This window comes from Kogia breviceps, chromosome 17 (genome assembly GCF_026419965.1).
Source record: "Kogia breviceps isolate mKogBre1 chromosome 17, mKogBre1 haplotype 1, whole genome shotgun sequence".
Taxonomy (NCBI): Eukaryota; Metazoa; Chordata; class Mammalia; order Artiodactyla; family Physeteridae; genus Kogia; species Kogia breviceps.
In genome coordinates, this window is record NC_081326.1 from 50,331,138 (window position 1) to 50,345,722 (window position 14,585).

The 14,585-nt window shown below is 36.3% G+C and overlaps 1 protein-coding gene across 2 annotated transcripts in view; it reads right to left on the minus strand.

Moving 5' to 3' along the window:
- RSPO2 (R-spondin 2) overlaps nt 1–14,585 on the minus strand; it is a 161,558-nt gene that overhangs the window by 58,794 nt on the left and 88,179 nt on the right. For both annotated transcript variants that reach the window (XM_067017957.1, XM_059042858.2), the window contains one exon: nt 1,853–1,996. In XM_067017957.1, coding sequence (XP_066874058.1) covers nt 1,853–1,996 — 144 coding nt within the window. The remainder of the gene's footprint in view (nt 1–1,852; nt 1,997–14,585) is intronic.

Below are 14,585 nucleotides of genomic sequence, written 5' to 3' on the forward strand. Positions count from 1 at the left end.
AAAGTAAATAACTGCCACATAAGCGCTTTAAAAATTACTACTATTTGTCTTAGTTCATTTTTTGAAGGGATGCTACTGGTCCATTCTAAAGACATTGAAATCTATAATCTTTAAAAGGTTCAACAGCGAAAACCTACAGGAAAAGATACTCTTTTCATATCATGACAGGACACAAAATTTTACAGGTAAATTCTGCATGCCCCTCCTGAAATTCACAAGTCTGTTAGTTTTATTTTGGCAGTAAGTATATGAAGAAAAGGATAGGGAGTGTTTCGCATTTTCTGATTGTCTCAATTCTTTTAAAAGGTGTCTTACACCACAGTATATATTTCTTACTCCCTAAATTGATACTGCACATTACCATCGTTTGAAAAGTAAACCAATATGGTCAGCTATTTGAAAATGTATGTTATGTAAGCTTTTAGCATCCCCTTTTGTAAGTTCATATAGTGGAAAAGTAGATTACTCTCCAATACCCTGCGATGAGAGAAAGGAGGAGGAGAAAAAAGCATAAAAATATGCAAAGTCAAACCTCCTCATCAAATTCACCATTAAAAACCCCATCACACTAGCAGATGAGGACTCAGGCCTAGAGTCCACACACCATTAGCATTTCCACATTCCAGATCTCAGCAGGCGTCATGGGAACACTTAGATTTTTTCAAAGCTATTTAAGATTTTTTATTTAGGGGAATGCTTAGGACTCTATGGTTAATTTGTTAATAGTTAAGGGTTTCATAAGCATTTCCACTGAACATTTGTAATAGGTGTGGGTCTTGCCTCTCAAAAGCGAATTCAACATTTTGAATATGCTCTTCTAGTGACTTGCTTATTTTTCAGTAAGGTGTTGCCTGTATGCATGGATTAACTCACACATATATAGGAATATATGTACACATTTCTTCGAAAACCTCGCATTTAAATGTGTTCTCTGCAAGCTTCCGAATCCATAATTAGAGACCACTTCAAACTTTCTACAGGGAAAATGTTCTCAATTTAAGTCTCCATTTTCAAGAGATGGAAAGCCTCATTTAGAATACATTGCTCTGTTGTACACCATATCAGATGTATAACATGTCAAATAAAACTCAGGCATGGCAGAGATGGGAGTGGTGAAGATGCCATCACACCTAAGATTAGTTTGAGGCATTTATCAACATGTAGGTACTGACAGATCTTTACCTTTTAATCAGTGGTATAAAATTACCCAAGTTTTTTTAAACACTCAAAAAATATAAAATTTATAAAATGTGTATTCCTAATTATTACTCACAAACAGCATATGTATGTATATTAATTATGCATTCTACATATGTAAATTTAGTAAAAGTAAAATTGTTTTAATGCACTTTGCAACATTGAGTCAATCATCAACAAAGTACATTTGGCACAAAAAATCTCTTCCCAATTGAATTTGTTTTATACAAATGGCTAAGCAAGAAGCTCCATAATTAATACACATAACAATAGTGATAGACGAGCTAACCACATGGCACTGCTTGAAAATCTTGTTTCTCTTCTAAACAAAATGTTTTTCTCTAAAGGTTACTAATAATTTTATAAAGATAATTAAGAAATGGATGTATTACATAGATAATAGAAACATTATTCTCAGCATTTAAATGGTTTAACTTAGATGTAAAACTAACAAATTTCGAAGCAAAATGTAATATATGATAGTGCCCAGAAGCATAAAGTCAGCAAAGAACTTAAATAATTTTCAGTTCTAATAAATAACAAGAGAACCGATTTGTTTCTAGGATGAATACATCCAGCATGCATTTTTTTCCCCCCAAGAAACGGGTGTTAAAATAAAAGTTGAAGTTTGAAAGTTACATGGAAAACTACTCACCCACACATTCCATGGTTTCATCTAATGGTGCAAAACCATCTGGACATTCCTCAAAGCAGCGGCCTCTATGCAAATAAAAGCCTACTTTGCACTTGGTACAAAAGTCTTTGCTAAAGCAAGAATCACAGTTTTCTATTCTGCATCCTAAAAACAATTTTGAAGAGAAAGAGAAAATTTCAGTCAAAAATTTACTGGTTTTGCAAATAAAACTTTCACAGACTCACTGGTTAGCTCAATTGGAATTCTAGTGGTCAGAAAAATATGTGTTCAACTCATTTGTTTCCTCATGCCATCTCCTTCTAAATCACTCCTACCTCTTCCAACAGCTCACCACATCAATAGGCTAAGACAAAATTCCAGCCCGGGGCCCTAGGCAGCATGAGACCCTTCAGAAATTTTTGCAACTCCAAATGGGATTAAAACGAAGGATTAAAAAGAAAAACACTCCTCCTACAAATTGCATTGCTGGTGGGACTGAAATCTGTTCTGCTCTTCCAAAGACCTACTATGAAAAACACAATGGGAACACTCTAATCATTATCTTCTGTTCCAAGACAGTAAGTTAAAATTCTGTTTAATGCATTTACTTTCATCAGAGGGTGTCTTAACTCCAAGGGGTACTTTATGTCATTTTTTGGAAAACCCATAATGTGCCATACATTTCCATTTAGTCTTCACAACAATCCATCAGGGTGAGCAGTGGTACCCCTATTTTGCAAATAAGGAACCTGAGCCTAAGTCACAAAGCTGGTAATGGCTGAGTTGGTTCTGAAAGCCCCCAAACGGACTGCCTTCTAAATCTGATCTCTTTTCTCTATAACTCACTAACTGAATTTCGTTGGAAACAGTTGGTGAAAGAGAAATGCTTTCAGTTCTGCTAGGTGTGCTTTTGAATCCCAGCTCTGTCCTTACCAGCTGTGTGACTTTGAACGGCTACATGCCTCTCTGAGCCTCTATTTCCTTCTGTATAAAACAGGGATGTCACTGACTTTACAAGGTTATTGTGAGGATCTACAATAATATATGTAAATCGACTAGCTCATAATCGGTAGTCTGCAGATAGAAGCACCAGTGGATTAGAAACAGAAACATGTATTTATCCACTAAACCATTCACATTACAAGGTGTAAAAAGAAGCAATAATTTACAGGCTTGTATTCTAGGTCAGATTCCCCTGTATGAGAGGAACAGCTGGGCCAGAGGTAATTGGTTTGTACCGGTGAAAATAAATAAACTCTAAACTACTCTTCAAGGAGAAGGAAGGAAAGGTCAGAGAATTGGTTAATTGAAAGGAGAGGTTTTCAACAGATTACAGTACATTATTACTTGTAACAGATTTAATTGATGGCAATTAACAGCACATAAAGCTCTATGAAAACTCCCTGGCAACACTTTTATTCTTTTAACAAGCCTCTGAGTGCCAGTACTATATTTGGTGATTTAACGATTCAGAAAAGCTTTAACAACTAGTTTCCACAACCGAAGATATAATTGAATAAAAAATATAACCAAAATAAATGAAATCATTGACTATCAAAATTTTGAAAATTGAGAAGATAAAGCCAGAATACAAACACTGAAAAAGTTTGTTAAAATAGATTACATTATAAATAATGACAGTTTCTAGACTTATAAAAAGAAAACGGCAATCTTCACCTTTCAATTTTGAGTCTAAACATGTGTGCCTGTATTAAATGACCACCATGAAGCAGTTAATTCGACTTCTAAAATGTTACCCAAATTTACAATTGGAAAACGAACTATGTGTGGGTGAAAGTCCATAGTCAAATTACACTATTGCTTTTTCAGGGGAGGATGGTGGACACAGAAGAATGGTTTTATCACCCTATAAAATGTTCAATTGCAGTCTTAAATGCTGTAACCTATATTTTTATAAAACAGTGGTCTATCGCTGGTCAGTAGCTTCTTAATCATGGTCAAAGTACATGACCATCATGTCCACAAATTGTTGGTTTTCTTGCTACATTTTTCTAAAAAGCAAGCAGCCCTTCCTGTTAACAGAACTATTTTCCAAGAAATAATGATAAACATTCCAAAGGATAAAACAGAACTAAAGGGTGAAGAGAACGAAGCATTTATTTTTTTTTAAAAAAAGGACTATACATTTCGTAAGTCAATTGTTATGTATAAGATCTGATTGTTTTTTGTTTTTTTTAACGTGGCCTGCACCTACGAGCTTTTAGGCCAAAAAGTTATAGCAATAAGCATTTGGAAATAATTTTACAAGGTCCTTTCCTGATCTTTATTGTTACTTGTAGCTCCCTTTCCTCATTTCATTCCATGCTCCTAATACCAGTTCACAGAATGTGGAATTTCTGAAATACCTATCATTCTCTCTAAAGTCCCTTAGGACTTCTTCAGGCATAAATCTGGTTAGAAGAAAGCTTAATTATTTGTCCTCAAATTTCAGTACAATAAAAATCTGATGAATTCAAATTATAAAATACTACAACCATGAAAAAGCACAAGGTGAATTATAAGCAATGACTGAGAATAAGCTCTGAGTCCCATCATTAAGCGAAAAATGGCAAGTTGCAGGATACATAGAGTATGATGCAATAAAACCACATATACACGTGTATGTGTATGTATATGAAGTAGCTTGAGAGGTTAATTTGGGAAGGGGAAACAGCAGAATTTTGAAATGTTAAAAATTATATTTCTGAGTCATATGAATCTTTTTAATTGTAACGTATTTGTGTATTAGAAGTAAAAGAGAAAAAGATATTTCAGTATACATTTGTGACCTACTTAAATATACAGAAAATGCCACTGTATTTACATTCTAAAAGAAATTCTTTTGATTTTTAAACAGGCAAGAATGAATAAAGGAATGTTATCCCATCCCAATTTTTTTTCAGATTTGGGAGCATGAGGTTATACCCCTTATATGACAATGCTGAACCTGTCTTAGCCTTCAAAATAATCAATTCACCATCTCTTGCCAGTGTCCTTTCCTTCCATATGTTCAATGGTGTTTTCCAAATCATTAGGAAAAAAGTTAAACATTGTTTTACTCATTGAAGCATTTAAATAAAAGCTTTGATTGGTGCAAAGCCGTAACGAAGTCAGAAGCTCCGCTCTTCGCCACAACGTAAAACCAAAGCAGGCCGCCCATATACTTAGCAGCCTGAACTGACACAATGCGTTCACTCACAAACACCTTTGAGCCGAAAGCTTTTTAAAGCTAACAGCGGCATAAAACCAACTACACTGCCAGTCTGCTTCTTTTCAGGGATTCACATCAATTCTACTAACTCATTTTTTCATACAAAAGTAAAACATTCTCATTACGAATGAAAATTCAAAACAGTACAGAAGCTTTCAAGGAAAAGATAGAAATAGCCTTCCTTACCTGATGACACATCGGGTCTACTCCCCAGAAATAGCCACTATATTAACACTTCAGGGAAATCTCTATGTCCATTTTATAAATAAATGAGTTTTAAAACACCAATGGGATCATTCAACAGACTGAAAAACGTTGCAAAACGTTATGCTGACTAAGAAAACGGGTATATCAAACTTTGCTAAACATGGGTCTTGTCTCTAAAAACCTGGGCTTTAAGTCCTTGTTCAGAAATACAAGACGCTGTTTTATCCAATTTACGTGCTTCTAAATTATAGTGCCTCCTCAAAGCTGTAATCCACCAAGTGAGGGCTGCCAGTATCGGTTTAAGTAAAATTATTGTCCAAGTAAAACTGTGTCCAAATGCAAACCGACGGGGCTGTCATTCGGCAAGGGAGGCTTGCCGTGGCCAAGAAACAGAAAAATAGCCTGGGTACCCCCTTCTGTCCTTCCCCAGTAGCCATACCAGCTCCATTATAACATTTCTCAAACTACACTCTAGTTCAGTTCAATAGTTCATTCCAAACATTCTCCAAAAACTGAGTATGTGCCAGGTTTTGTGCCATTTTATGACACAAAACAATCGTTAACACCCGTTCCCTGCCCTGGAGGTGGAAAAGCCAAAGAGAGGGGGCCATGTGGCACTTTCAGGGCATCACAACATAGCATAGGAGATAATAGAAGCAGGCTCTGGGTACATGAGAGGCAGGGAAGATCCATTTCTGTTCTGCCATTACAAACTTTTTTTTTTTTCCTTCAAGCTCTGAATTCCTTGTGCCGGACACGTGGTCGAGTTTTAGTGCTTGCCAAGTGAATGCCATTTAAAAACTCCATTCCTTTATATTTAAAAACTCATTTGAATGCTTAATATGAGATTGCTTCATATGCACTGTAAACATCTTTAATATAAAAAGAAAATCTACGGTTGCCGGTAAAGGACTACAAATCTTATTGGAGGAACAGATAGTCCAACACCTGAAAACAATTCAATTATAATGGCGAACGCAAATATTGAAGTGTGGTAGGTCACGTGTGCTGTGGAATTTGGAACCTCCGCTGAGCAGGTGTGAGAGAGACAGAGGGGAGAGCAGAGTCCTGGGAGGGCGACTCCTCCATCATAACACAACAGCCATGGTTCACACAGCGCCTGACACCCAGTGAAGAGGGGCAGGAATGTACTGGAGGTTAGATGGATGACGTGGTTACTCGGCTTTAGATGGCTGTGGGTGGAGAATTTCCCCTCTTGTTTCATTTAGTTTCAAAAAAGGAGGTAAAATTCTAAATTATTTGTGGTTTTAAGTATTTAAGTAACAATTAAAATGAACAAAAATGAAGTTAAGTTCAAATTAGGGCTTGGTCTAACTAGCAGTAGGAGGTCCCCATAGATTACACACGAGAATAATGTGATCAAAATGGTATCTGGTTTGTTCCCTCATTTTGACAGATAACAGCCCCTCGGGGCCAGGCGCCACGATGATAGCTAGAGGGGCAGATGAAAAAGCAAAGTTCCTGCACTTCAGGATGTTCTCTCTACTAATAGGAAAGGTACCCAGGCAGGCAACAAGGTAATAATGTAACTACGCTAAAGTCTATACAGTGAAGTGGGGAAAGGGTATTTTCAGGAAATTAAGCTACCTGAAAGCAGAAATAGAGTGGAGGTAAGGCAAACCACTGAGAGCCTCATGCTCGAAGAGCTAACAGCCATGGGAAAAGGAGTTCTAGTGAATCAGCAGAACCAACAAACTGGGTGGAGGAGGAGATGAGCTGAGAGAAGAGAAAGATCCACAGTGAACCCCCTCCCCTGCCTCTTCCTTTGGTGCTGCAATTCTCAGGGCCTTGACACACCGAGAGTTTTATTTATCTCCCCAGCAAAACCTAGATGACAAAAACCACCTCTTATTTGACTATCTCAGAGTGGCTAATAATATAAACAAAAAAATGAAAACCTTAAATGAAAAACAGAGAAAAATCAACCTCTGTTCAAGCCAACTGTGAACACGTAATTCTATAGGTTACAGTCAATTATTAGAGAAAGGAAAGAGTCAGTGAGGTAGAGAGGACCTCAGCCACACACTGAGGAATCTGTTATTTCTTGGGCACCAGGGCTGTGGGCTGCAGGCTCCTCAGCACACCGTGAATATCCGACCGCTTCTTGTTCTCCAATTGCCCTTTGGTGTCAGCCTCCTGGCACCTCCTTCAGAATGTGGCATACACACCCATGGTGGGCGCCTGGGGGGAGATTTAGTCTTCAGTTAGCAGTTGCAAGGATCAAAGAGCATCAGGTCAACCCCTGGAAAACCCTAGAGGTTTCTCGGCTCAGTGTATGCTAAAATTTGAACAGAAATGAAAGGGACAGGTTGTTCCAAAAGACATTTGAAATTAGACTTTTAGCAGTGTTTTCACATGGAAAGTACTAGACTGTGCGACTTCATATGAGGTTTCTTAAAATTGTTTAAATATTTTTAGGCTTCTCTAACAACTTCAAATACTGCTGTTTAACATTCCTTCTCAAAACTTGCAATCGTTTATAAATATCCCTAAATAAAGTTTTTAAGCTTTATGTTACACAAATCATGCCTTTCTAATGTGTACTATTGCAGTAATCCCATTAGAGTAGGGGCTGATGAAAACTTATGACCTAAAATCTAAAATTTACATTTTTTTCTAGTAAGGTCTAGTTACATGCAGCTCATCAGAAGCTTTATTATATTTCAACCTAAAGAAAATAAAGGACAGATTCAGAGGTTTCAGGACTCAGTGTTTCATGCTTACAGCTGAGCTATTTGAATGATGATGCAGTAAACCAGCGTTAATTTCACTAAATTAAGAGAAGATCCAGGGTAGAAGTCTGTGTAAAACCCACCAGAGTGGATTTAAATAAAGATTGCCTTTACTAGTTAGGAGAGTTAGCATAGAGTGAAATGCAACTATGTCAAGTGCAGAACAGGACATTTCAAACAAGAGCCAAGGCAGGGAGTAAGAACTATGCTGAGAATATAGTGGCCTTTCAAATAGTACAGTGGTTAGAAGGTCTGAGGTTACAATCTTGGCTCCCTTACTGTTGTGTGACCATCAGCAAGTCAGTAGAGCTATCTTTGCCTCAGTATCCTCACCTTTAAAAAGGAGGTAACCTCAGGCCCTATCTCAGAGTTGAGAGAAGTCAGAGGTTTAATAGAGGCAAAGATCTCAGCATAATATCTGAGAAAAGAACGTGAGCTATTATGACTATAAAAATTTGCCAACTAGGATAGTCCAAGATGGTGGATGGAAGGAAGCTCAAATAAGGTACCAAGACACTGTATGTGTATGGGTATATGTATGTATAATTATTTTAATTATATATCCTATACATTCATATAATAAAATTTAATTATATACATATGTGTGTATATGTATACATATACACATACATACATAATGTACTACTTAAATGAAAGGCATTATCCAAAGACCACTGTCTACAGTAAACATAGTAGCTTTACCCTTGTTTAGGTCATATGGCTAAACAAACTGAATACAATCATTTGTTGAGTACCTACATGGAAAGTCATCTACTTCAAACATTCAAAGCCAAGATTTAGGAAAACTGAGATCTAAATGTAAGTTTGAATTTGGTGGTGGTGGGGGGGAAATTACATGCTATTAGTGCCCTACTCCCTTCGCCATCAGATAGGAGGAGAAAATATCTGACTTACGTATATCATATCTTTGTTCAGAGTAACAAATTAAAGATGAGAACAAAAAGAAAAGGTTAAAAGATACCATATAAAGTGTGTATTACTTTCTAGAGCCAAATAAGCCTAACCTTCAACAAATACTGCGTCAAACATGCAGCACCCCCTTCCAAGCACTATAAAGATGTTCAGTTTATGAAGTGCACTAAACATGGTCTGTCATTGGCCGTTAGGGCAGTGACCACAAGGATGGGAAAAATCGTGGCCTGGGAGTAATTTTAATTCTCAAATTGCGATTAGGTAGGATGAATGGACTCAATCCAGAAATGTATACATTGCTTTTCAGATAATTATAGAATTCTGTTTTATATGCCAAAAGTGCCCTTTATTTCAACTTCACAGGATATATATGCTATCAAAAATTGTTTTCTCCTGATTTATTTTAACTTAAAGTGTTTCAACACTTCTTAAAAAAAAACCCTCAAATTTGTAAAATATGTTGCTGGGAGCTTCACTGTGACATCTGACTATTTTAAAAATTATATCTTTCCCACCCACACAAAGAAATCTGAAGAAACATTGAGGCTTGTGTAAAATCATGTGGTCAAATAATAAGGAACTATAAAAACGTTGGCTTCATTTCTCATATGTTCAAGTGATGGATATTTGAAATCATTCTCAAAACAACTGAAATTAAAACTTGGACACATTTGCTGGGAGTACAAAGCTAGGTGTTTAAAGGGGGTTTTACCCCCCCATCTAAAGGGGATGAGAGAGAAGGACAACTACCTCACAATAAAATAGGAAAGAAATGTGATAGTAATGAAAAAAGTTTTAAAAATTATAAACCAAATTAATATCTCTTATCAGATTTTAAATTCCTACCAGTAGCAGATCTCTCATCTTGGTCACTCCTCGTGCTTTTCCTTTTTTGGTATGTTGTCACCCTTTCATATTAAGGTGGAACCAAGGCAGGTTAATAAATTTCAGACTTAAAGACTTAGTTGAATTTTTCCAAACGTTGGAAAATGCAAATCTCTCCACCCAACTAACAGAAAAGCAAATGTAAGCTAATATATGTCTTGCCCTCCACCCAACGTTCATCCAAGGAAAACAAGGAGACTCTCTGAATGCCTTCACCCTCCAAACAGGCAAGAGCAGGAATAGGCAAACTTTTCCTGTAAAAGGCCAGATAGAAAGTATTTTAGGCTTTGTGGGCTACACCGTCTCTGTCTAAACCACTCACCTCTGTTGTAGAACAAAAGCACCCACAGACAGTATGTAGGTGATTAAGCATGACTGTTTTCCAATAAAAATTTATTCATGAACCCTGAAACTTAAAGTTAGTATCATTTTTGTGCATCATAAAATACTATTCTTTTTGAATTTTTCCAACCAAAGAAAAATTTGAAAGCTATTCTCACCTCAAGGGTCCTACCAAAAGGTGACAGGACTGATTTTGCCACTGGTCATAGTATGTTGACTATGATGCCTAGAGAATGATGGAAATCCATGGGGTACATTGAAGGAAAAAGGAAAAAAGAAAAGAATTTCATTTTTAAAACACCAAATGGTAGCATTAAACTTAGAGAGGCATAGTGATGTCTTATACACACCATCTGGCTGTGTGTGTAAGACAAATATCAAATGAATTTGAAGACTCTGAAATTTAGTTATTTCAACATAGGGATAATATTACTTCAATGTTTTACTTCAATGTTTTTCACAGTATATTGATAAATCAAAAAGGGTGACTCCTTATCAGTTAGCAGTAGGTCAAAATTCCACCCTATTTTAATAAGCTTTTAATTTCTTGATTATGTGTGGCATTGACTTGTCAGTGAAGGGGTTGACTGAAGAAAAAAAATAATTTTACAAAATAATGTTTTGGCTAAAACCTGCATCATGTTTATATCTAGTCCTATGGTCTGATATCTTTACTCAGCTCTGTTTGTGAAGGTAACTTTGATGATAAAAGTAGATACAGCCTTCACTGTGCCTTGTAGTGGCAGGCAACACTTAAGCTTGTAAGTGGACTTCTCAGAACTTCTGTTATCTGCTCTGTAAATAGGGATAATACTATCTCCCTCATAGGATTGTCAGCAACAAATGAGAGAATGTACAGGAAAGCACTTTAAAAACTAAAGTGCAAAATAGATGCTTTACTTAGACAAAGGGAAACAGAGCACAAGGTAGCATCTGCCTTTAACAGAGAATGATGCTGTCAAACTTGGGTCTATCCTGAAATAATAGGCTCATTCAAGAGAGCTACCAAACCCACAAGAAAATTAAATGTAAGCTGAAAAAGATTTCCTCTATTAAATATCTGAACAGACTTTTAACTTTCCAAATATTAGTATCATAATTTAAAATTTTTAATATTTTATAAGTAGTATTGAAAATCACATAGCCATGTTTACCACAGGGAGGAAAATATACATCCTAGCTTTTAGGATATCTATTTGATATAATTTGTCATCCAGATCAAATAGCAAGGAAGAGTACCCTTTGAGTTTTCTCTAGCAGTTACCCAATACAATTAAAAAAGGATCTATCTTGCAACAAGTAGTCATGGCATTGCTACCCTAGACCAGTATATTAAACATCTGCAGTGTGAAGGTGAATAACCATAACTGAAGTTGTTAACAGTGTCTCCAATCTGGCCTACATCTTAAATCCTTGATGGTTTAACCATACTGGTGCTTCAAATCATAATGCTCAAACTAAGATTACTCGACTGCAGCTACATGAGGATCTCCGTGATCTTTCAAAAACACAAGTTAGTCATGTCATCTTCTTGCTCTAGATTTTTTCAGTGGCTCCCTTTCACTTCCAGAATCAGTTCAAACCCTTGATTTTCAAACACAAGATCCTTCTTGATAGACATACCCATCTACTATCCTCACTTCATCACCATGTGTACCTTTCACCCTAGCCATGAAGTTTCCTTAAAACTCCCCCATAATCTCCCAGCACCCAGACACCCATGACAATAATTCTTCTCATAGTTGTTAATAACTATGTTCATTATAATCACCCTATTAAATGGAGAGCCCTTGAAAAAGACAGAGCATGTCTTATTCTATTCAGTGTTCACAGGATGTGGGTACTTGACACAACAGATGACAATAGATGTATCTACTGAATGACTAACAAATTTAATATTAAATCTCTTTCAGGTTAGAATAAACACTGAAACAGAGTCCACCTCGTTTGTTTAAAACAAAAATACTTAAATTATAAAGAGGTCCATTTCCAAATTAGGCACCAATTTATTATAAAGTACACTGAAGCTCTTATGTCTCATTTTTTGTCTTTCTATAAGACATAAAAGTATGCATATTCCTGTAAATCAAGTAGAGATAAGGGTTGGAAGGAGAGATTGAACACAGCAGAAACTAGACTTTAAAATTCATATAAAGTCACAAAGAGATCAATATTAAAGAAGTGAATAGCCAATAGCAGATAATACTGTTACCCAGTATTTATTTTATAGATACTCTTGAGAATTATTAGAACAAGAAGGTTATTATTCCAGCGTCTGTTATGTATTTGTCTAAGCTTGCAAACCTAGTTACTGCAAAAGCTCAAATCACAGCTCAGAGTTCCTTCCAATTCAGTGCTCTTTTATTTTTAATAAATTTATTTATTTATTTTGGCTGTGTTGGGTCTTCATTGCTGTGCACGAGCTTTCTCTAGTTGCGGTGAGTGGGGGCTACTCTTCATCGCAGTGCGCGGGCTTCTCATTGCGGTGGCTTCTCTTGTTGCGGAGCATGGGCTCTAGGCGTGCGGGCTTCAGTACTTCGGGCTCGCGGGCTCTAGAGCACAGACTCAGTAGTTGTGGCACAGGCGCTTAGTTGCTCAGCAGCATGTGGGATCTTCCCGGGCCAGGGATTGAACCCGTGTCCCCTGCATTGGCAGGCAGATTCTTAACCACTGTGTCACCAGTGAAGTCCTCAGTGTTCTCTTGAAGTGATTTTCCACAAATTGATTTCTCTCTTTAGAAAATCAAATGTCTTGTAATCCTTAATGGGATTTAAACACTTAAACTGACCATTCATTTAAAAAATAGTCAAAGAAACTTTGATATTTTTCTAATATTCAGGTTTTATAACTGTGCATAATAGTTTTGTCTACATCACATGGTTTATTTTTAAGGAACAGTATAATGAAAAGAATATTCCATTGGAGTCAGTAACTCAGACACGTAGGCCACCCTGCTATTGACAAATTGTATGACTTTGAGGAAGCACTTCCTTCATAAGCCTCAATATGCACATTTGTTGGGGTTGGTGGGGAGAGGGAGAGAAGAAACAGAATCAATTAGGTTTCTTCCAGATCTATGTGTACAGTTTTTAATTAGTTTAAGAGAACTTTTACATGCCTGACAGAGGCCTTGTAGGGTTGTGAACACACACGCACACACAGGTTGGTCAGTGAAAGTGTTTACTAATTGAACAAAACATCTCCTTTAAGAACTATTTGAAATATGCTGTTATTACTTGCTTTCCTCAGCACAATGCAATAAGCTATTGCTTACCTTTTTCTGAACTTTGTTTACAGACTGAAAAGATAGGAAATAGTTCACAGTATATCCAATTTAAATTAATAGAAAAGAACCCACAGCTAACGTCATGTTCAATGGTGAAAAGCTAAAAACATTTTCTCTAAATATCAGGAACAAGACAAGGATGTCCACTCTCACCACTTTTATTCAACATAGTTTTGGAAGTCCTAGCCACAGCACTCAGAGAAGAAAAAGAAATAAAACAAATCCAAATTGGAAAATAAGAAGTAAAACTGTCACTATTTGTAGATGACTTCATACTACACATAGAAAATCCTACAGATGCTACTACAGAAAACTACTAGAGCTCATCCATGAATTCAGTAAAGTTGCAGGATACAAAATTAATACACAAAAGTCTGTCGCATTTCTATACACTAACAAAAGATCAGAAAGAGGAATTAAGGAAACAATCCCATTTACCATCGCATCAAAAAGAATAAAATACCTAGGAATAAACTTGCCTAAGGAGGCAAAAGACCTGTACTCTGAAAGCTATAAGATGCTGATGAAAGAAGTCGAAGATGATACAAACAGATGGAAAGATATACCATGTTCTTGGATTGGAAGAATCAGTATTGTCAAAACTACTGTACTACCAAGGTAATCTACAGATTCAATGCAATCCCTATCATATTACCAATGGCATTTTTCACAGAACTAGAATAAAAAATTTTTTAATTTGTATGCAAACACAAAAGACCCCAAATAGCCAAAAGCATCTTGAGAAAGAAAAACGGTGCTGGAGGAATTAGGATCCCTGCCTTCAGACTATACTACAAAGCTATAGTATTTGAAATATGGTACTGGGGGAGGGATGGAGTGGGAGTTTGGGGTTAGCAGATGCAAACGAGTATATATAGAATGGATAAACAACAAGGTCCTACTGTACAGCACAGGAAACTATTTCAATATCCTGTGATAAACCATAATGGAAAAGAATATAAAAAAGAATGTATATATGTATAACTAAATCACTTTGCTATACAACAAAAATTAACATAACATTGTAAATCAACTATACTTCAAAAAAAATAATGTTACTGGCACAAAAACAGAAATATAGATCAATGGAACAGAATAGAAAGCCCAGAAGTAAACCCACACACCTAAGGTCAATTA